Genomic DNA, 23,039 nt, shown 5'->3' with positions numbered 1-23,039 from the left:
GATTTTCTTGTCTTTTGTGACACTTGGAAAACGGACTTCTAGGTGGAAGCAATGAGAGACAAGTGGTAAAAGCAAACTGATAAAAAAAATAAAATAAACATCTGGGAGGCAACTGGGCTTCACAGTTCACAGAGCAGCTCAGGTCAGGTCCAATCGTTGAGTTTCATTCACTACAGTTACAGTATGTATCGGTTTATCAACTAAATCCTTGAAAATGAAAATATCATGCATATACAAGAACAACGAATATGATTAACTTCCCAAGTGCCGGAGTGGATTTTGATCTACTTGAATTTGTCTCGTTTTCGCAAGTGCGGCCAGGTTTTAATTCATAACTTCCCGAGTTAATCCCACAAGTGATGTTTTTGTCTGGTTGTGTATGCATGCACCTACTTCTTGATCAGTCTCCTTAGCGTAATATAATAGGTCTTTCCTTCGTCAAAAGATCGAATTGAAGATTCAATTTCTCGAATGGATCACAGCAAAAAAAGCTGTTTTTCCCGCCATGCAAGTCCAAAAGGTATAGATGGCAAACTCATGTCAAAGTGAAACTCTTCGCGTTAATACCTCAGCTCAGCTACCATAATCGCCTTACCCTTGCGTTTTCTTTCCAACAACAGACAAGTCAAGACCAGATCAGTAACAGTGGCTGAGTTTACGTCTTTATTGTTGGAGACTTGGAATGCTCTTTAAGTTGAGACTGCTAAAATCAACAAAAATGACGTAATAGCTATAAATATTTGCCAGCATTTTATGAGCAAAATCTGTTAATGATGCAAGCCTTGTTGCATTTTTGTATTTCCCATGATAATCATACATGGTAAGAAAGAGCAACATTTATAGGATTGGGCTAAAGAATACACCGCCCGGCAGTTACAATAATACTTACAAACATCAGAGTTTCAAGGTAAGATGATTACTGCTCTAAAGACTATCTTAGGTACAAGGAGGTCAAAAGCTGTGAGAAAAGTATGAATTCGCTTACTACTACGGCAGGAGAATGTATGCCAAGGAATGGGACAATGTCTACCTGCAACCAGTATTCAACTGCTGAGCCCACGGCTGCACCAATGACGAGGCCCCCAATAGTTATTGCAGTGGCCTTCCCTGTAAAAGACATGGTGAAATACCTCTCAGATACATTCATCCAGGCTTCATGAAAGCAAAGGCAAAAATCTAAATCTATTCATTTGGTGGGGCATGCCATTTGACGCCTCATCATTCCACATCTGTGACAATTTCAGCCATTGATGCAGAATTCAATCCTTTTATCAAGGTGCACCAGATTATCTCCTGGAAAAGAATATTTCTGATCCCCAACAAACAAGAACCAATGATATTGTAGCGGGGTGCAAGATCATCACCCTGGTCAATATTATACCTTTCAATTTTAATGAAATTTCTTTTATTTGCTATTAAAAAGAAAAAAGAAAAAAAAACACAAGAAATCCAGCCTCCCCACTTTGTTGCAGGCATGGGATAAATAGAATTTTGGAATCCACAATTTCATCACTGCAGAAGAGATAGCTCAGGCTGAAACCATTCCAATAGGAAATTCTTTCAACTGGCAGACAAATATGATTGCTGCAGAAAATTTGTTATACTATGGGTTGTTAAGATTTAAGAGTACTTAAACTGCAGAAATTTATTCTTATCTATAGAAACCATGTCTTGGTGAACATGACCTCTCTTAACATGTGCAGAAAACACTTAGAGGTGACAACTTCATTATGTACTCTCCTGGTCCTAAAAATCCTACCTGGGGGATTTTATTGCTTCTAGAGTGGATTACTGGCAAAAACTACCAAGGCATGTGATTGCTGAGTCTTCCCAAAAGGTTCTATATATTAGGAAATAATTGGCAAAATTACAAATAGATCTTTTACGTATATAATAAAATGCATGTGGAATGATCTTTCATCATAATGAGCTTTCAGCATCAAAACAGAAGTGGATAAAGGGCCAATAAGAGCACCCAATAAACAATTCAGGACACTATTTTGCGGGACGACGGACGACTTTGTAGCCAGAAAAGTTGTGGACCAAGTAGCCAGTATGTTTAGTGTGTGCAACTTGATTAATTCAATTTCTATACTAGAGGTAGAATATTGAACTACTAAACATTAATTAGGTGATTTTGAAATACAGATCATCTTGTAACCAATTGAATGTGATCCTAGGTATAGTTGGTGTTCTTTCTTTCTGCAAAGCTCTTGTAATTTTATATGAATTAATGAAAAACTCACCATGACTGGTGATGTATCAAAAAAAATCAAATGCTTCATTGAAAATTCAAATTTAACCCTCTAATATGAATCCTGCATTGCAGTTTTACTAAACATTGCTGCATAGGTTCAATAGGGCAAGGATAAGTCCATATAAACTGACAAAACATTACATTCTAAAGTTAAATAATTGCTACCATTTGCATAGTTTTTCTACCTGCTGCTTCATAGTTCATACTTATTAATGAAATATTCACCATGAACAAGTACCTAACAAAAAGGTCAAATACTTTGTCGAAATTTCAAATTCCACCCTGTTTACATGATTACTGCACTGCAACTTAGACTGCATAGATTCAATAATGACAAGGATTGAATCTTGTAAAACTGATAGAATTTTTATATTCTATGGTCAAACAATTATTACCATAGTCAGGGTTTCTCTAATCATTATTGAATTTTTTTGGCTCAGCTAAAAGAGCTCTGTTTGATTTTACACTTGGTCTAGGTCCTGAACAATATAACCACATAGCTGCCTGTAGATTTTTATTTTTTTGATTGGTTAAATGGCAACCTATAGATGCCCAGTTAATGAATTGACATCCAGAGTGTGACATTGGACTAATCCCAACCTTTGGTGAATAATTACTTTTTTCATAATTACTATGGAAGCAAATCTTTGGTGAATAATTACTATGAAAGGAAATCTTGTCTCTGGGCGGGTCTTCTCAGATTAGTCATTGTTCTATGGTGTGTGCCTTTTTTTTGTCCAACTCCATAGTATATGCCCTTAATCATTTCAATTTGTTTGTTACAACACTTAAAATTGAAACCCACTGGATTATCTCTGGGGACCTTACCAATTAACTTATAAGTCAATAAAAACATATCAAGATATTTCTCTTCTCTTGAAACTTAGCCACAATTGTCTACATAATGGTTGATCTCCCTAGCATCAAGCAAATTGTTTTCTTATTCTCCCATCTCATTCCTCCATGTTGGCTCAAAAGCTTTCTTCAAAATATGGTTCAAAATATAAATGTGTATCGGTTTTCAGGGTCACTGAAACGCCAAGTACAAGGATTTAGGGGGGCTCTATAGATTTAAACATTAGAACCCCACCTTACATTTGTTCCTGAAAGATTGGACTGAAAATATTATATATATATATATATATATATATATCAATATGAGTGTATCAATACAACAATACTTTGATCCATATTCCATGCTTCCAAAGTTCCAATTCATGGGTCATAGACTTAATAACATGATAACATGTATTATACAAAATTTCTACTGTATGGACATATATGCATTTATGGTCTTATTGCAACTTATTTAAAGCTGAGTTTTCAAAATGGTCTTTATCTGCTCCACATTCCCTTGATCTCTACATCTTTAACCAAAGAAGCCAACATATAACATACAATTTCAATTTAGACTCAAAAGCTGACCCAAAACAAATTCCAACTGCTTCAAAACTAATACAAACCCATAAGTGTGACACAAGTTATCAATTTAGAAATAGAACTTTTATATTAGTAATAAAAGATTTATAAGAATAAGAGCTACAAATCAAATTCAGCAACAGCTGAAATATCTGGGAAGTGTGAAACAAGTGGAATTTTTCAAAGCATACAAACTTTGTATCTAATATAGGAAGTTCTGAGAGCACAGGGCCATGACTATTTCTTATAAGTTCATCTTTAAGGTGGACCATTCTGGTAACCTACTAGCTTGTTAACACAATCACAAAACCAATGCATGCAAGCACTCACAGAGATAAGCACTTCTGCACAGAAACATGCACATATAGACCCAAAAGGTATGGGTTCATTTTGCTAATTTTTTACTCATTAAACTAAGACTAAGAGTTAATGTTAAATCAGATAATCCATGCAGGTATTAATTCCTTCAAATCCTAAAAAAAATCTGTGTAAGAAATCTAAAATTAACACTAAAATGGAACCATACCAAGGTTAATATTCTTTTTTGTCAAGAAGTATAATGAAGCTCCAAAGCTTGTAGCTAAGATGATCCCAGGAACATTAGCCCCAGAGTATGACCCTACTGATGTTGAGGCTCCATTCGCATATGCTAAGCCCATTAATGCTCCATATACCCCTGCTTGTATAGCCAAGCTGCCTGTAGATGGTGTTTCAACTGAAACTGGGACATTCTTGACTGTAGCTTGTAACCATTGAGGCATAGCATTTACAGGTTTCACATCAGCATAACGTATGCCGCTATTTACAACCTTTCCTGCCCGACGCCGTGTTAAGCTCTGCATAAGCAACATGTCATATGCAGCCTCCACCTAAAACACAACAACCACAGAATTTCCTTGAATGAAACGATCATCTATTGGACATTATGGACTAGAAACCAATTGCATTATGGTGCATGTTTTGGTGGTTGTGCAAGATTTTACTCCCATCACTAGCCTAGCTTGGTCATTCAACAAGAGAAATTCAATGAGAAGCTTTTCTATTAATATAAAGGGAAAATCCCCGATTAGTACATTGTACTTTGCGCCTAGTGCCACTTCAGTTCCTGAACTTTAAAATGCGACAATTTAGTATCCGAATTTTCAAAATGTGTCAATATAGTACCTGTTGTTAACCAGTCTGTTAACTAACTGTTAAGTGGCATTTGAAAAGACACAAATGCCCCTCAAGTGTCATCTAATTCTCTTTATCAACCACCGAAACATTGATAAAAAATGAACAGTCCCAAATCCTTGAAAGTTCGAGTACTAAATTTTCACATTTTAAAGTTCGAGGACCAAAGTTGCACTCGACCCAAAGTACAATGTACTAATTGGGAATTTTCCCTAATATAAATTCCAGTGCATCAAACTCAACCTGACCTCTTCCTCTTTAGAGTTTAGACCATACGGTTAAACCTCTAAACATGATTTAAAAAAAGTAAATAGAACAAATTTAGTGGATGCCAAAACCTATTAACTATTAAAAAAGCCATTACCCAACTTGGTCCTAGCTATCTGGGGTCTTGGAAAGGTGGACTGGATATGGACCTAAATTTTGTTTTTTGTCTTTTCCCCTCTCTTGCATAAAGTGGCAACTGTCAGTAATGCTACTGGTAAACTAAAAGTCTAGAACAATGTCCAAGCAATGCCTACAATACCAGTAATGCTACTGGTAAATAATATCTCTCAAGTTAGAAATTGCCCACTGGGAAATACGTTTCTGTTAGTTACATAAGAAGTGATGCACATGACTATAGATAACTGCAATCGCTTCCAAGATCCCAGATAGCCGGAGCCATTCTTGGGTAATGGCACTTTTTTCATCAAAAGAAAGGCAGCCCGTTTTTTTTTTTTCATTTTTCCAACTTTTTTTTCAAATATTTGTCGGTAGTCTTTGGGAAGGAATGGAAACTGGAGTGGTTTGGAGTCAAGTCAAGAAATCGTCAAACCATATTTCCAAAGACACATAGCAACTAAAGAGATTCTTCAATTATAGCTAGAAGCAACTACAGTACTCTATAGATGAATAGGTCAAAAGATCAAGCAGACCTCCAGACTCCAGCTTTTAAAGTGAGCAACCCATGTCTCAAAACTCCTTGCCCCAGAAAGAATAATTATATTTCTCAATTCTCACCTCAACCTAAAATTGGTCTTTCAATAAGCAACCCAGAACGTAAATTCACCAACCAAGAATGAAATTCTAGTTCTTCCAGTGAGTCCAAGGCTCAAGCAGATCACTGTGTCTTCTTGAGTTCTTGTAACCAAACCCAAAACATAAATACGCGAAACCATGTGGATATTTTACTTACTCTAAGGCACACCCTAAAGAAAATAATAAGCAGGAAAAAGAAATAAATAAAGTATGGAAAAAACCCATGAGGAGAACCAGTTGGACAAAATTGAAGATATCTGGAACTGGTACTATTCCAATTCATTCACAAAAGAATTCATAAAATTCGGCGTGGGCGTACGAAAAGAAACCTGGGCCACAGTTTCCTGGTCGTCCTTACAGGAAGAGAGGATAGAATTCTTGGCGCGAAGGATGTCGTCAAAGGAAGCCCCTTCGGAGACACCGAGTAGTTTCAGAGCGTTTTCGACAGACATCTCGGAAGGAGCGGAGTCGTCAGCTCTGGAAGCGGCGAGGACGAGTGTGGAAGCCCTGGCTAATGTGCGCCGGGAGGGAAGGACCATACCCCATAAACGGTTGTTGTTGGTGCTTCCCAGCTGCGCTATTGTTGCCATTCGACGACAGAAGGGTTGAACCGAGACGGACCTCGACGATTTGCCGTAGACGATGGCTCGGTCAGGACCGACGGAGAGAGAGACCTCCATCTTTGTCTCTTTTCTTTTTGTTTTCTCTTCTTCAGTCGTCTCTTCAAATCTTCTTCTCTCCTCTAGCTCTTTCTACCATAAACGTGTGTATGATCTCTTTTACAGTTGTTTTTTGACTCACTGAGAGAGAGGGAGAGGGAGTTGGTTTTTTCAGTTTTCTAATTTTAGGAAGGAGTAAAAGAAGCGTTGATACCTGATAATCCTCGTTGGATCGTAATGGTGCATTAGTTATAGTATAGCGCTTGTTATGATTTATGAAACTGGGATGCTCAATTGGTAGACGACAAGTAAGGCAATCTTTGACCATCAATGTGTATATATGATTGAATGCATCTTTGCCGTCTGATAGGTAGAATTTTCCTCATCAATTGCGCACATCAATCTCTGCCTTCCTGGCTGCTCAAGACGGACAAAATTGCTTCGCGTCAAAATCAGGAAAAAACCCATTAATTGTGGTTAGTGTAACTTATACGTTTTTGAGTCCTTTTTTTTTTTTTGCTATTATTATTATTTATTTATTATATTTTATAGCAAAGTTGTGTGGTCTGGAATTCATTGGTAAATCCAAACATGAGATCTCTCTCAAACGTTGCTTGTGCCAACTCTCTCTGTGACTGAGAAAATTGTCAATTTGGAACAATCGATGGATTAAGAGTAGAAGCTACACAACTTCCCCTCACAATGAGGAACTTGTTAACTGAGTTGGGGCGGCAGTGGAATAGAGAGGAAATCCTTGGACTCTTTCACCTTCAGAGTTCAGATATCATCCGATATTCTTCAGGCTCATATTTTGAGGAGATTAAATGAAGCGCAATGGGTGTGATTTAGGGCTAAGAGTGAAATTTTCTCACCCAAAATTCTTTATCAACCACATAGATTTTGCAAGGGTTTTGGTTCTAAAAACAAAAAAAAAAAATCTATACTATCTGCTATAATCAAAAGGAAACTTTAGGGCATCTCTTCTACAATTGTCTGGGGTCTCAGATTTGATCAGGTAGAAGATTCATCCTGGTTAAAGATCTTCAGTGTTAGGATGGATGGCAATTGGCTTTTACCACATTTGGTCTGCACATAATGCTAGGCTGTTGCAAAATACCACATTTCTGTGTATTGAATCACTCGAAATAATAACGAGATTATGTAAGCCGCATATCAACAAGGGAGGCTTATCAAGTAGTGGAATACTGTTCCTCGTTCTCCACGGGTCTTGTTTGCTCGTCTCGTAATAATTCTTTTCTTGAGCTACAGCCTGCTGGTAGTCATGTTGAAATAGAATGCCCACAATTGAGTTAGAGCTCCAAATCAATCAGTCCTCGATGCTGTTATTCTAGTGCGTGATAGGCAGTGAAATTTTTACCGTTTTCTCTTATTCCATCTCTGGTTTGTATGTTTGATGAATAAGTGGTTTTAGAAATAAGTAATTATTTCATAAGTATTTATTTAAATAAATAATTATTAGTATTTGAAGGTCATTTCTCAAACCACTTACATTTATCTTAAGTACTTATTTAGTATATAGTGTTTTGTGTGAGCCACTTGGCCCATGTCTCATACGCGTGGCACTATTAAATAATTAATTTTTAGGATAGTTTTGTCCTACCAAAATAAAATAAGTACTTATTCTATAAACACTTAAAATAAGTTAATCTAATGTTGTTTATTTTTAAGCACTTATTTTCAAAATGAGTACTTATTTGAGTTTTTTGCCAAACATGAATAAATACTTATTTTCTACTTAATGTGTGGTTTCACCACTTATTTTAAGTATTTATTTGAATAAATGCTTATTTTAAGTGAAACGAAATAGGGGCTCAATAGCTCAAGCCTTGAAAGAGCAATGTGTGGACATCCCCTAAAATATCTATGTCAATATTTTAGTTATGCTCCCTTTTGTTTTGTTTGAAGGTCATAAGTGAGCCAGTTCATCAAATGACTCAATTTATGAATTTTTTTTGCCCACCAAGACTTTAGGATGTGTGGTATAAAGACCCCTACAACCTCCCCCCCCCCCACCCCCCCACCACCACCATTGACATCCCTATTTCTTTTAATATAGATAGTTGCTTTATCCATTAAAGTTAGAATCGAGATACCCATGATTGCTGGGACATGTTTAACTTTAAACGGGCCATCCAATTTACCTATTACACAACATGATAATAATGGTTTGGTCATACTAAGCAAAGTTAAAATTGTTGTAAGTGGGCCTCTAAACTGGATGGCGAGGAGAGAGAGAGAAAACCGCTGCTGTTGAGAGTTGCAACGGCGATGATATGAATACGAGAGAGAGAGAGAGAGAGAGAGGTTGAATGGGGTATAGGCATTTTTGACTTTAAGTCATGTCTGAAACGTGTCTGAACACATTAAGTGGTGTGCTTGAGTATTAAAATTTTAGATCTGAAAAAACTTTTCATATGCAATACCAAACAAATGTGGCGTCTGGAAAGCAATATTTTCAAATTCATATATCTAAAAAGTGCTATCAAACGCCACCTTAGTAAGATTAATGAGCTGAACTGACCAACAACAAAATGTCTACAAGCATGTTTGAATGTAGGAAATCCCTTAAAAGTTGCTTTTCCACGAATTAAAATATCAGATGCGAAATGAAAGGCAGTTTAAGGTACAAAAACCATAACCAAAATGACATCCCTTTAACTCACCATTTTCGAATGGGTCATTTACTAAAACACCCCCTATAGTTTTATTAATTTACTAAAACATATCATATAGATTGTGTTTTACTAAAATATCTCCTATGGTTTGTAATCAATTTACTTAATCAAACTTCCCTTACATGAAAGTGGAAAATGACACTTTCAACACTAACATCCATTCAAATAAATTTAATTAAAAAAAAAACAAAAAACAAAAAAATGTCATTTTTGCCTCTGATAAAACACGAAAACCATTATATCTTTTTCTATTTGATCAATTTTGTTTTTATAGTATAGACATTAAAATTTTTATGGGCTCCTAAATGGGCCCTACCCCCACAAACTCAAATTAGCCCACGGGCCTTATTTGAATTTGTCTTCATTTTTCTTATATTTTGAATTTATACATGAATTTTGTGTCGATAAATATAAAAAAAGTGTTAGGAATACTTTGGAATAAAATAACAATGAATTCATACCCTTGAACATTTTATCCTCAATTCAAGGGTACTTTTGAAATAAACAATCATTAGTCCATGTACTTAAACATTTTTCACTTAGTTCAAGTGATCATGTTACTATTTTTGTATGACAAAACAAATAGTTTTTAATAAGAGATTGATTAAGTAAATAAGTTACAAATTATAAGAGATGTTTTAGTAAAATGTAAGTTATAGGATAAGTTTAATTATATTTGTGAAACTATAAAGGGTGTTATAATAATTAATAAATGACCCTTTTCGAATTCATTCAACATGAGATTGAGATAGCATTTATGCCGAGAACAAATAAGTAGTAGGGCTGTTCATGGGTCGGGTTGGGTTGGTTTACTAAGGTTTTTCCAACCGACCCGACCTGGTTGGGTTACCTAAGATGGAAACCGAAACTGACCCAGTGTTAAGCAAAATTGGCTTGGTCGGTTTGAGTCGGGTTGGTCGATTTGGGTCAGTTTCGGCTCTAAGTTCATCAACGCCCTCCATGGCCACCTAGTTTTCTGGAAATATATTTAAAACTGAAATATGTATTTTAGAAATATGTATTTTAGAAATATATATATATATATATATATATATATATATATATATATATATAAACAAAAATATACATACAAATATATTGGAATATATATTTTTTGGAAATATATCTGACATATTTCATAATATATATTTTTTAGATATAGATATTGGAATATATATTTTCAGATATTTCAGTTTTTAGTTAATTAGGAACTAAATCAGATCAATTTCGGTTTTCACACAAAAAAACTGAAACCGACCCAAACCATCGATTTATGAACTTGTACAACCCAAAACCGATCGATGCTAATAAAAACCCAACCTCAAGTTGGATCAGTCCGAATTGGTCGATTTAGTCGGATTGGGCCTAACATCCCTAATAAGTAGGGAAAAAAAGGGCAGCCTTTACTTTTCATTTTAATTCTGGTACCCTACGATATTCTTAATATTAACGAAAGGTTACCCTTGTTGACAAAAAAATTGTCTAAGTGGACCTACACTTATTCCTCAAATATCTGCATTGTTGTTAGTTGTCCTGCTACAACTTGCTGATAACGTGACGGAATATAACCTTGCCAATTACACTTGACCGAAATCTTGTTCTTACGACACACGTGAACCCAGTTTGATGTGCGGATAAAAATTGCATAAAAATAAAAGGAAAATTTGTCCATCAGAAAGATCCTGATCAAAGTGTAAACAAAAAAGTCCAAACTCCAAAGCATAACCATAGTCCCAAGTCAATCCTTCCAACGTTGATGAGAGATCCACCACTTGTTACTTACCGCAGAAAGTGTACTTATCGTGGTATGCTCAACAGCTCAAGCCCATACCACTCAATTAGGCAATGTTTGATTTGAAGGAAAAAGTATGAAAAAGGAAGGGAAAGACAGGAAAATCTATACAAGATTTATAAAGATTTTTCTATTTTTTCCTTTTTTTTTCCTACCTTTTCCTTCAAACCAAATACAGCTATCAGGAATTGCGTGGACTTTAATTGTAAAAGCCACAAAGACCCTTTCAGCCTTTAATCAATCGTACAACGGTACAAGGTGATTTTCGGGTAAGTTTTTGATAATTTTTGGTAATTTTTAATAATTTTGACATTTTTGTACTTATTAGTAATTTTCAGCTAATTAGTAGTAATTTTTTATATTTCCTATTAATATGTGCTAATTTCAGAAAATCTACTTATATATTTCGTAAATTTTCGGAGTTACTGGATTTTAGTATATTTTATTGATAATTTTTATTATTAAATTATTGCTAAATAAGTATAAGAGAAAGTAAAAATAATTTGATAATTTTTGTAATATTAATATGAGTAATTAGCATAAATTACCAATAAATAAATAAATGCAACATTTATAAAATAACCAAAAATAATATTTAAAAAATAATTTCCACAAGTTAAATAACGGAAATAATAATATGAAAGGCCCAAAATAAATAACGGTCATAAATTACCATTAGAAAAATTAATTACCGCATATTAAACATTTTCAGTAATCATTAAATATTAAAACTACTCAAGAATAATAATAAATATTATTATATCAATACTAAAAAATAAATTTATCAATAATAATATGAAAAAATTAATTCCACGAAGTAAACATGTTCAGTAATTATTAAATATTAAAACTTATCAATAATAATATGAAATATTATTATATTATAAAACATTTGCAGTTATTTTCAATAATTATTGAATATTAAAATTTACTCTATATTATTCAAAATTCTCACTAATCACATACCAAAAATAAATTATTTTCAGAAGTTAAACATTGTAATAATTATTTTATCAATAATAATATGATAAATTAATTTCCACAAATTAAATAACGGTAATAAATTAAAATTTTGGTAATTTAATTAATTTTAAAATTTATCAAATTTAACTTACTTACTTTATAAAATTATAAATTATATTTACAATAATAAATAATATGAAATATTATTATAAAAATAAAATTTATCATTAATTATATGTAAAATATCCACAAATTAAATAGTGAAAATAATTATATAAAAATAATAATCTCCACAAAATAAACATTTTCTTTATAAAATTCTGGTAATAAATTTTTTAATTGATAAAATTTATAATTTTGGGTAAAAATTAATTTATGAAATAATAAATTACTGATATTTCCAAAAAATAAACATGCATATTAATAATGGTAATAATCTTTTGGTAATTATTAAGATAACCAAAATAAATTAAACATGTCAATAATATTATTATATCTTATCAAGAATAATATTAAATATATCATAGTCCATAGATTATTCAAAATTTTCACTAATTACATTTATTTAACATTAATTAACTAATAAAGTGATGAAAAAATCATTTCGGTCGGGCTTGGGTCAAAAAGCAGTCCAGACCGCTGGGTAGACCAACCACCAACCACATAATAATTCTAAAGAAAGGTGATAAACCGATTTTGGTTGGGCTTGGTTCGAAAAATGGTCTAGACTGCTGCTTAGACTAACCACCCCATAATAAATTATATACTTGGCCTTCGAAAAAAATTATATACTTGGATTCGATTTTGGATCCAGAGTGGAATGCCAAGTTACAGTAAAATATATTGTCTTCTCCCGTTTAAAAGGTATAGTGGTCACTCAATAAGGCGACCATGCTAACGAAAGATAGTTTTATATGACTCTAATATATATTATAAAAGTGTGAATGTAATGTAAATTTTTTTGATTAAATTACTCTCTTCTTATTTGTTTGATAAAGGATATAAAAGTTATTTTATTATAATTTTAATGTCAGATTTAATGATTACTAGAATTTTCACACTTATATATTTAATTAATCTCTAATTATAAAGATTGAAAATATAACTTCAATTATTAATTTTCAACTCACTAAAACGCATTTCATTTAGTTTGATGCTCAAGTTATCAAATCTCATTTTTTCTTATTAAATTTTATATTTTTAAGTTATTTTCATTGATAAATACTATTAATTAAATTGTAAAAATTTATATATTTTCTATACCATAATCAAACCCTCTATGTCGATTAGCAACTTTTCTCCCTTGTGCCTCTCTCTCTTCCCGCCCTCTATGTCTCTCTCTGTCGTCTCTATATAACTTCACAGTTCACACCACCGGCGTCGATTGAACCACAGCACGACATCTAACCACCGATAAATCTCTCTCTCTCTCTTTTCAATCTCACATTTCATTTTCTCTATGTTCTCCTTGGACGACACCAACCGGCGACGGCAACCACATCTAAATCTTCAACCTAGGGTTCGGTGCAGGTTTGTATTCGATCTGACATTTCATTTTGATTGGTTGCATGCTCCTTTTAATAGTTCTCCCTACCGTATTTTTTATTTTATAGAGAGAATTAGATGACGAGAAAGATGAGGGTTTATGGTGGAAACATCCCAGACGAAGGAGATGTGAATGGCAATGCCGCCAAGATGATTACGGAAGAAAACACTGCAATAAAAAACTTCCAAATGTTGGAAGAGAAACTGATAGGTTTTTCGTCGGTGCCCTAGATCTTTGGATTTCCTTTTGTTGCTGGATTTAGCCATGAGTGAGTGCAGCAGCAAATAAAGCGTGTTCCTGACTTTTGAAGAGCGTGAGAGCCATGTGCATCCATGACTCTAGTGAGAATTGCGGTACGCATAAGGAAAACATTATCACTTATCCATCAAACACCACATCACATTCTCGCTGCCTTTTCATGTATTTGGCAATTGGAACGCTGCATGAATCATCCTCCAATGTACAGTACAATCTCTCTCTCAAACACACACATTTCCATTCTAGACTTCTTTGGATTTAATCAGCTGATTAAGTACATCTTGCCGATTATCCACTTAATTAACACATGGTGAGATTAGAAGTTGTTTGCTTCTTATAGATAGAAACTAGAATTTTTGAAGGATTTCACAATTCTCTAGAACAGGGAATACCTAGAATTTTATTTATATACGCCAAATTAGTGATTATAGATAAGAAAATCTGCCCATGTGTCGATTAAATTAGAATCTCAAGTTCTAAGTGTTATTTCTCATACTTCTAAAAGAACTAAAAATCCATATGATAATCTTGGTGAGAATAACACAAAGAATTTGGTTGTTTTTTTCTCATGGAAAATCAAATTTGAAAATTCTGATTCTGGGAAAATAGCATTTTCACATATAATTGTGCAGATGGCTGTATGGTAAGCATGATAAATCCCCTTGTAGGTGATCAACTAGAGCAATTATTAGTAGAAATAATTCTGTAAAGTTTGATTCTGTTGTAAAGAAGAGTTCATGTAAAGTTGTAAAGCTGATTCTGTAATAATTAATAGGGAAACCATTATGAAGAGTTCACCAAATAAAGATCTTAATTTTGGGAGCTACTTCAACTTCTCAAACAGACTTCCAAATCTGACATCCGTCCCTTTTTGAGGTACCAGGATTTTGGTTTGGGTGTATCGGGTCTACATCAACGACAACACAGCACAAGTGTCCAAGCCTGCTGCTTGGCTGGCTTTCTGGGTTGATGACAGATTCAGTTTTTGAAACAATGGTCAAACTCTGAAAATAATTGTATTTCTAATAATGTTTAAAAGTTTATTAATTTGTCCACTTACTTCTATTTTTTTCTTGCTTATAACTTTTTTTCCCTTTTTTATTCATGATCTGGATAATCCCAGCAAGGTAGTTAAACTGCTGAACTACGAGCAACCAACCTGAGAAATTCAGTTTCTGGTATCATTTCAAGTGTTTTGTACCTGCAATAGGCTCTAGAGATGGTCTGGTAGGATACGAGTATTGGTGAGAAAATTAGATAATCATATGCTTAATACAACAGATTATCACTGAAATGAGTCAAATCCCTCAAGCAGTAGAAAATTCATCTAAGACTGATCATGCTTTAGGAGACTATGGGTTCAAATATTGAAGCAATTTGATATTTACTTATGTTATTTCATGAACATCATTTGAACTTATTGAGAATTCAACAGATGAACATAGGCTGCACTAAGGAATGTCTTATCAAATCTCCATAATACAAAATTACAGATCTATCAAAACTCTACAAAGTAGAATATAGATAAAAAAACATGGAAATTCTATCTCACAAACTGTTGCAGTCTCACAAAATCTCAGATCTCTCAAAAAACTGGAAGAAGGTTAGAGAAATGAAATATGATGAGTGAATGTCCTGCAGAATGTCCTATATTAATATAGAGATCTATTAATAGTATGGCTGATGTGTTGGCAAGGCAAGGGGTTAATAGATCTTAGATGTATCGGGGATATTTCATATGCTGTTGCTGATTCTGCTGTAGCAATGGCCCATCTGACTGCTTCCTGATAAGATGGTAAAAAAGGAGAACAATTTCAATAAGCCAAAAGCTTCAGTGACCATCCAGTAAATTTCCATGTTGCAACAAGCCATACCAAGTGCAACAGCAACCATTAATATATCATATACTGCCTTCTGTTTTCATGGACCTTCAAGTTCTGCAGAAATCCAACAATATCAAACTGGTAAATACAAAAGTAACTGAATTGCTCATCAAGAGGTTCTTCAGGTTATCCACAACTGTGGTTGACTGACTGGTGGTCAATTGAGATGTTCCCACTTTCATTTTGGGAATTGCTATGTTTGTGGATTGTGCCGGTTTTCTAAAGTTGATGTTCTCTTTCTGGAAGCTAGCCACATTGTATATTTGATTGCTTGTTGTTATCACTAATGTTTGCTTGTTTTTAGAGAGCACTATATTTGGATCAGTTGATAAAAATGTTATTTAATGTTTTGGAAGGCATGCTCGGGTTCCAATCAGACTCAGAATCTGGAAAAGAGTGGTTCCAATCATCAAGGTCATGCTCGGGTGCAGCAGCAAGTTGATTTGAGTGTCAGACAGGGTTTCCAAAACCAGGTATGCTAGCGGACTGCACAACCAATCTTCATTCTGATACTGAAGTTTCGAACAACACGATTGTGGATAATAAGTTCATTGCTTTGCAAACTTGCCATTCTGGTGTTGCTAGTGATCGGGCACCTCTAATTAAGGAGCCTGTGCATGGAGAGGATAATGTTAAGCCTGGCATGGAGAGGATAGCTGTGGGAAGCAAGGCCAAAGGAGAATCTATTGGGCATGTTAAGCCTGGCATCAAATTGCACAATAGAGGCACTTTCTGTGAGACCATCAATGAAGCATGTTGTAGAGAAACTGAAGCAGTTACAGTCCAACTGACAACTAATCTTACTCAGTTCTGAATTGCCAGGACAGTGATAGATCATGGTTCTGATGTCCTTAAGGTCATAATTAAGGTCAGTTCATTAGCTTAATCATAATAACTGATGATAAATTCCCATCTTTTCTTCCCTTGATTAATCAAGGACGGTTTCATTAATATAAATTATATAAGCTCCAAATCATTGTTCATTGTCTTAGACAAGGATTTATCACTCCTAGTATACTCTTATGGAACTTACATGCTTATGAACCTATTTTAGCAAGTCTAATGTGGACTTACAATGTCAAAGTAATTTCAGAATTGTTTTACTTTTCAAAAAGCTCAAACAACCAAATATGTTTGCAGTTGCATGATTGTGCCCATATAGTTCTGGTAGGTTTGGATTATGTATGACTTGAACTTGTTGTTTTGATATAGAGGTAATGGAGAAAAAGAAAACAGTAGCTGCATTTGGTTTTTCATAAAGTTCCTGACTCTTATCTTGTATAGCCATTTTACAAAAGTTCCCTAACTACTGTTACTGAGTAAAAGCATTTTATGAACCGTTCCATGATTATTATTTTTATTTTTTGCTCAGTGATTACTATTTTGTATACAGGCATCAACCAGATGGGCTCAGGTTTCTTGATAATGACAGTGTTCTCTCTGCATTACCGAGGGTACATACTAATTTAATTTCTGAGTTTCTTTTCTTCTGGTCTTAGTAGTGAATCTAATGAGAATGTTCATTGTGCTCCTGACATGATATCTGCTTAAGTTACTGAAAATTTTATTTCACCTTTTGTGTGCAGAACTATCAGCAATCCTGTAGGGCATAAAATCTTATCTGGGTTACTGTTATTGGCACGAAAAATTCGATAGGAAATCAGCCACAAGACGAGCCCTGTTCAAGCTTGCATGGAGACTCAGGAACTGCTCAACTGTAGGTTGTGGGTTATCCTCCTTGGCAGATGTACTTAACTCAGCATATATGCTGTAAAAGAGAAAAAGAGAAAGATCAGATATCAAAAAAGTGAGTTCAAGGAGAAAAGAAAACATGTCAATATCTTACATGCAAGATCTATACCAGTCAAACCAGTAAATTTGCACGAGTTCAATGAATATGATCATCAAACATTGAGAATCAAAGACTAAGAGAGTATCTATGTCTTGCTGGTATAGGATGCATTTCCAACTAAAGGATTATTATCCAGTTCATAGGCCAGCCATAATAGAAGGCTAGTTCATTTCCTGGACTTAATTCAACCTACAACTTCTTAAATGGATTTTGGCTTCTCTATCTTTCTCCAAGGACCTGAAGGTTACTAACTTCAACATGAATCGGCAAAAGAATTGAATATACCATGCAGGTGCTCCGAGTTTGACTTTGTAAAGCTACAGAGATTTGATCATCGGCGAAGCTGCCCTTCATGAAAGTTTATCAATTACTTGCCAATCTATGAAATCATTTCAAGTCTGATTAGGTGTCATTATTTGTAATTGAAATTACCTTGAAAATTCTTTACAAACCAAGAATTTATCAAATTGAAATTAAAGTGTATTTGTGATTATTTTGAATGGAGAGTGTTTTTTTAAATTTTATTTGTAATGATGCATATTTATTTTCGTATTTTATTTCTATTTAAATGAATACAGAGAAGAGAACAGGAAATTTGAAGAAAATTAGAAAAAAAAGGTTGTTTGAAAAAAAAAACTTCTGCCGCTAAAAACACTTCTAGCGGCAGCTTAAAATTTATACTGGCAGCCACGAAAACTGCTGCTAGAACGTTTTAGTGACAATTGTTCTAGCGGCAGTTTGTCGATTGCCGGTAAAGTCTCTAGTGGCCGTTTTAGGGACTTTTAGCGACAGTTTTGACTGCCGCTAAAAATCATATTCTTTTTGTAGTGCATCTAAATCAAATTGATCAACCTAAGAAGTCATAGTTAGGTAATAAAAATTAAAAAATATAAATAATTATAGAAAAAATTAGACACATTTATAAAATTTTTATTAATCAAATTAAAAAATAAGTGTAATATAAATAATAATTATTTTTATTGATAATAGAAAATGAAATACATAATTTAGAAATAATAAAAAATGAAATATAAAATTTAATAATAAATAGTTTGACTTTTGGGTTAATTATTGTAACCTTTAATGTTATAAATAAATAATAAAAATTAATAAAATATAAAAATTACAAAAAATGAACAAAATACACAAAATTTGAAAAAAAAAAGCATTTAGGCACATGTATAATATCATATATTTATCATATTAAATAGAAAGTAAATGTGATATATTATAATTACTTTTGCACACAAAAATACAAAAAAAATGTAGAAAAAAGTTGAACGCATCTACAATTCTATATTTACATTTCTATTAAAAATACGAATAATATTGCAAAACTTTCTTTTGACTAAAATGCTCATTTTTTTAATTTAGTCATTATTTAATTATATGATTTAGATTGTAAATTGAACTAGTAGTTTTCACCTAATTCAATTCCCTCTATTTAAATATTACATTTTTTTTTTTATAAATGAACAAAAGAAAAATGATATGCCAAAAAGAGAAAACACAATTGTTCTTTATCAAAGTGGTGGCTAAGCAATTCAACCATCCGAATATTGATCAACCTAAGAAGTTATAGTTAAGTAATAAATTTTTTAAAAAAGAAATAAAGAAAGAAAATTATAAAAATATAGAAAAAAGTAGGCACGTTTATGATATTTTTGTTAGTTAAATTAAAAAATAAGTGTAATAAACAACAATTATTTTTATTTATAATGAAAACGAAATGCATAGTTTAGAACTAACTAAAATAAAGTTATTTTACTATTTGGCAATGATCAATAGTTCAACTTTTGGGTTAAATGTGTTAATATTTAATGTCATAAATAATAATAAAATTTAATAAAATATAAAAATACAAAAAAATATATAAATTTTGCAAAAAAAAATCTAGGCACATGTTTAATATTGTATAATTATAATATTAAACAAAAAATAAGTGTGACATATCAATTTTTTTTCACACAGAAATGCAAAAATTATAGAAAAAATTGGACACATCTATAATACTATGTTTACACTATTATTAAAAGTATGAATATTAATCTTTAAATTTAGTCCCTATTTAATTGTAAAATTTAAATTGTAGAATCACGTTTCACCTCATTCAATTCCCTCTATTTAAATCTTACGTTTTTTTTTTTTTTGCTATTAGACGAGAGGAGTGAGCTGCAATGTGAGCCTATTTCTGCTTTTCTTTTTTAATCCAAAATAAAGAGAGAAAATTGAGTGTTAATAAGTGAGAGATACAGATTGAAAAATTAAGAGAGACTACTTGTTTCGTTGATGCAATGTGGCGACCTATTATGCTCCCGTTTTTTTGGTCCTAAACAAAGAGAGGCATTTTGAAGATTTGAGAGCTAAGATGTTTGAGCAAGGTAGAATTCTTGAGGGAAATAGGATGCCAAAGAGAGAGAGAGAATGAAACTCTTACATTTTAGAGGTAAAAACATTAAGGCCCCATTTGCTTTTCAGTAAGTTATTTACCCGAGTAAATGCAATTACTTGGGTATGTTTTTCCTGGGAAATACTTACTCGGATAAGTGCATTTACCCATGTTTTTTTTTTCTAGGTAAATAAGGCAATGACCATTTTAGCCATAAAAATCTACTATTAAAAGGGGTATTTTTGTCCCATTCAAGTATTGACAACCTTTCCACTAGGTGGGAAAATTATTTATCCACCTAGGAGACCCAGGAAAATAAATTTTCCCTGGTTCCCACATAAATCTGAAAAAAAAAACATGAGATTCTTGGTCAATGGGAACCAAAATCCCATTGACCAACTTTCCCCCCTCTCAAAATCTAAAAAAGGAATACCCCCCTAAAGAGGAAATTGGATTTGAGAAGGGAATTTGTTGGGAAATTTCCTTCCATAATCAGATTGGCTTCGTTGTATAGAATTCTAAAAATGGGGTGGAAAAGGGAAAAGCTTTCATGATGAATTGGTAGCATAGGAGATTTAGGAAAAGAATAAGAAACATACTCTAAAATCAGGGTTGGGCAAGGGGAGAAAGGAGAGGTCATGTAATATAACATGTTTGGTTTCAATACTAACATGTATAAAGTGACTCAGTCCACATGTCACCCTTGTCCTACTTCAAAACTTGTTCCAAAATCTTCATTCTAATTTTCTATTGAACAAAGGAATTCTAATAAAATTTCTCCCACTATCTCCCCTAAATAACTAAACCCCATGTTTTTCTCAACCCCTCTTCAACTACCCCCTCACTCCATAGTCTCTTCCCCGCTTTTATAAAAGCTTTCCCATTCCGTAATGAGTTATGTGGCTATCCAAAACTTTTGTTGCAAATACTAAGAAGGAAAATCTATGACATAGGAAAGATATGATATAAAAAGAGTTTTGACCAATCAAAACCCATGCATGAATTTTAATAAATAATATCTGGAAAACTTCTGACCAGTCAACTGAAATGCATGTCTATCCATAAAAACTTCTGAATACTTGAGCCCTTGGTGATCAGAGGTCATTGAAAAGGTTGACCAGTGTTGGGATTTTTTTTTGGTGAAAGACAACTACAACCATCCTGGAGAAGACAACACACTACACTACGAATGGTTTGGGTTGGATTTTCTTTTTTATTAACATTAACATTAATATAGATAACTAACTGAGATATCTTGGTTAATTGTAATTCTAAGGGATACGAGTAGAACAGTTAATGAAAAATAGGGGAGTATGAATAAAACATATGGACACATAAAAGATGGGAGTACGAACAGAGGATCCTAGCTCTCATTTTACACATTATATTTTTAAATTTTCTGAGTAGTTCAAACTCCCAACTGTACAGTGGATTTTGCTTATTTTGGATGTTAGGGTTTTTGCCAATAGACCTTTTTTTGTAGATTTCATCCTTTTGGAATTGCAATAGCGTCTAGGTGAAATTTTATGTTTCTTTTTTTTTTTTTTTTTCTTTTATAAGTTCTGCATGTAAAGAAGTTAGTAATGTTTGTTCTAAGAACTTTTAAGCTCAGGGTCAGAATTTTAGACCCAAAATACAGTTAGGGTAGGTGCCAGCTCGGAATTGATGCTAATTTACAAGCAGATATGTAATCAATGTTGCATGACATCAAATACCCCCACCCAAAAAAAAACGGAGAAGTATTGACAGGCCTAATGCATATTTCTGGTTTCCACTACAAAGGTATAAACATTCAAATTGACAAAAATTCACATTCTATGTACCAATGTTCACCCGTGAATTGACATCAATTCCGAGTTGGCACCTACTCAACAGTACTCCCTGGGCTGAACTGTCTCTCTCTCAAAAATATACAAAGGGCTGTTTATTTGGCCATTGGCTGTTAAATCGAGTGGTTGAATTGCTAAACCGTCTAACCCGTGTTTTAAAACACTGCCCTCAAATAGACCGGCGACCCTTTTAGATCTGCTGCAGTGTAGAATCTGCTGATGATGGTCAAGGCTTAAAAAGAAGGTATACGTATACCGGTTGGAGGAGTGGTCCGACTTTAAAATTTGCCCATTTATTTCTTTGATCAAGATCAACCACCTTGGTTCTGTTGGCAATTTCTTCTTTGGCTGCTCCGTCGTCGGACGAGTGAGCAGAGAGCGAGAGCACCGAGCGAGCGAAGAAGCGATGAGCGGTCACGACTCCAAGTATTTCTCCACCACCAAAAAGGGAGAAATCCCTGAACTGAAAGACGAGCTCAATTCTCAGTACAAGGTAATACCATCTTGTTTCTCTTCCTCTATCCATACAAGACATATGCATTTCCGTTTCTGAATCCGCCTCATTTTCCGAACTTTCATTTCTGATCCGATTTCCTTGTGGTTTCATCATCGTGGATCTTCATGTTTGTTTAATCAATGAAAAACGATCTCAGCAGATCCTTAGGTCTTCCCTTTCGTTTCAGCTTTATCTGGTCACATTGGAATGGCAATTCCCATATCTGACTATTCCTGTTTCCTATTCATCTTAGTCTGCTTTTCTCGCTCTGGAATTGATGAGATCCATGCCGTATTTGAAACTCAAGCTCGAATTGAACATCCCTTTGCTTCTCCTTGCTAGTAATATTGCAATTTATTTTTCTCCTTATGGCGTTAGGTCTGTTCTTGAACACATATTGATCTTAACTAATTTCATCTAGAGATGCTGCTTAACGGCTTGCAGCTTTGACAAGCACATATGCTGCTCGAAGTCGATAACAGTTATACTTATTGTGCTCATCTATTTTCTAAACAAATCAATAAGAAAAAGAGGAAAATTTTCAAAACATATGTCCTAAATTAGAATTTTCAAGCTGTTCTATAATAGATCCCCACCATTCATCTTATGGAATTGAACTTGATACTAACCAATATGGTGGCAATATCCTCCCAAAACAATCCAATCATGCCGAGAAGAGACAAAACCTAATCATGGACCTTACTTTTCCATATCTTCCATTTCAATGCATCCAAAGGATCTTAAGTTCTTAACCTTCCCAATGATTTTTTAATGAATTCCCAAGATGAGTTTCCCCAGGTTGATGCT

General features: G+C 33.6%; 2 protein-coding genes and 1 long non-coding RNA gene across 7 annotated transcripts in view; 2 read left to right on the top strand and 1 right to left on the bottom strand.

Moving 5' to 3' along the window:
- Window positions 1–66: 66 nt before the first annotated feature.
- On the bottom strand, window positions 67–6,849 carry LOC148849886 (protein CHAPERONE-LIKE PROTEIN OF POR1, chloroplastic-like). Of its 4 annotated transcripts, none has more exons than XM_088946853.1 (4): window positions 6,199–6,849; window positions 4,203–4,545; window positions 1,031–1,107; window positions 67–703 (listed from the first exon to the last, which is right to left on the bottom strand). In XM_088946853.1, exons 1-4 carry the CDS (start codon window positions 6,547–6,549, stop codon window positions 656–658), a joined length of 819 nt encoding a protein of 272 aa, XP_088802979.1. In that variant the 5' UTR covers window positions 6,550–6,849; the 3' UTR covers window positions 67–655. The 4 variants fall into 4 exon arrangements, with proteins under 4 accessions (XP_088802979.1, XP_088802980.1, XP_088802981.1 ...); XM_088946854.1 differs by having other exon boundaries at window positions 67–700; XM_088946855.1 differs by having other exon boundaries at window positions 67–606.
- A 6,409-nt stretch (window positions 6,850–13,258) lies between these two features.
- LOC148849885 (uncharacterized) lies at window positions 13,259–18,037 on the top strand. Of its 2 annotated transcripts, none has more exons than XR_016098631.1 (6): window positions 13,259–13,509; window positions 13,593–13,878; window positions 16,023–16,139; window positions 16,252–16,534; window positions 17,060–17,120; window positions 17,253–18,037. It is a non-coding gene; the product is annotated as an uncharacterized LOC148849885 (long non-coding RNA). The 2 variants fall into 2 exon arrangements; XR_016098630.1 differs by having other exon boundaries at window positions 13,593–13,985.
- Window positions 18,038–21,621: 3,584 nt separating this feature from the next.
- The window catches only part of LOC148849884 (beta-adaptin-like protein B), a 35,397-nt gene continuing 33,979 nt past the window's right edge, over window positions 21,622–23,039 (top strand). The window contains exon 1 of the mRNA XM_088946937.1: window positions 21,622–22,229. Within this exon, the coding sequence (XP_088803063.1) occupies window positions 22,143–22,229 (87 nt within the window). The 5' untranslated portion in view covers window positions 21,622–22,142. The remainder of the gene's footprint in view (window positions 22,230–23,039) is intronic.

Source organism: Nelumbo lutea, chromosome 5, assembly GCF_056320005.1.
Source record: "Nelumbo lutea isolate HS-2025 chromosome 5, American lotus-T2T, whole genome shotgun sequence".
NCBI classification, from domain to species: Eukaryota; Viridiplantae; Streptophyta; class Magnoliopsida; order Proteales; family Nelumbonaceae; genus Nelumbo; species Nelumbo lutea.
The sequence above is the reverse complement of the archived record's forward strand: the minus strand, read 5'-3'. Positions and strand labels throughout refer to the sequence as shown.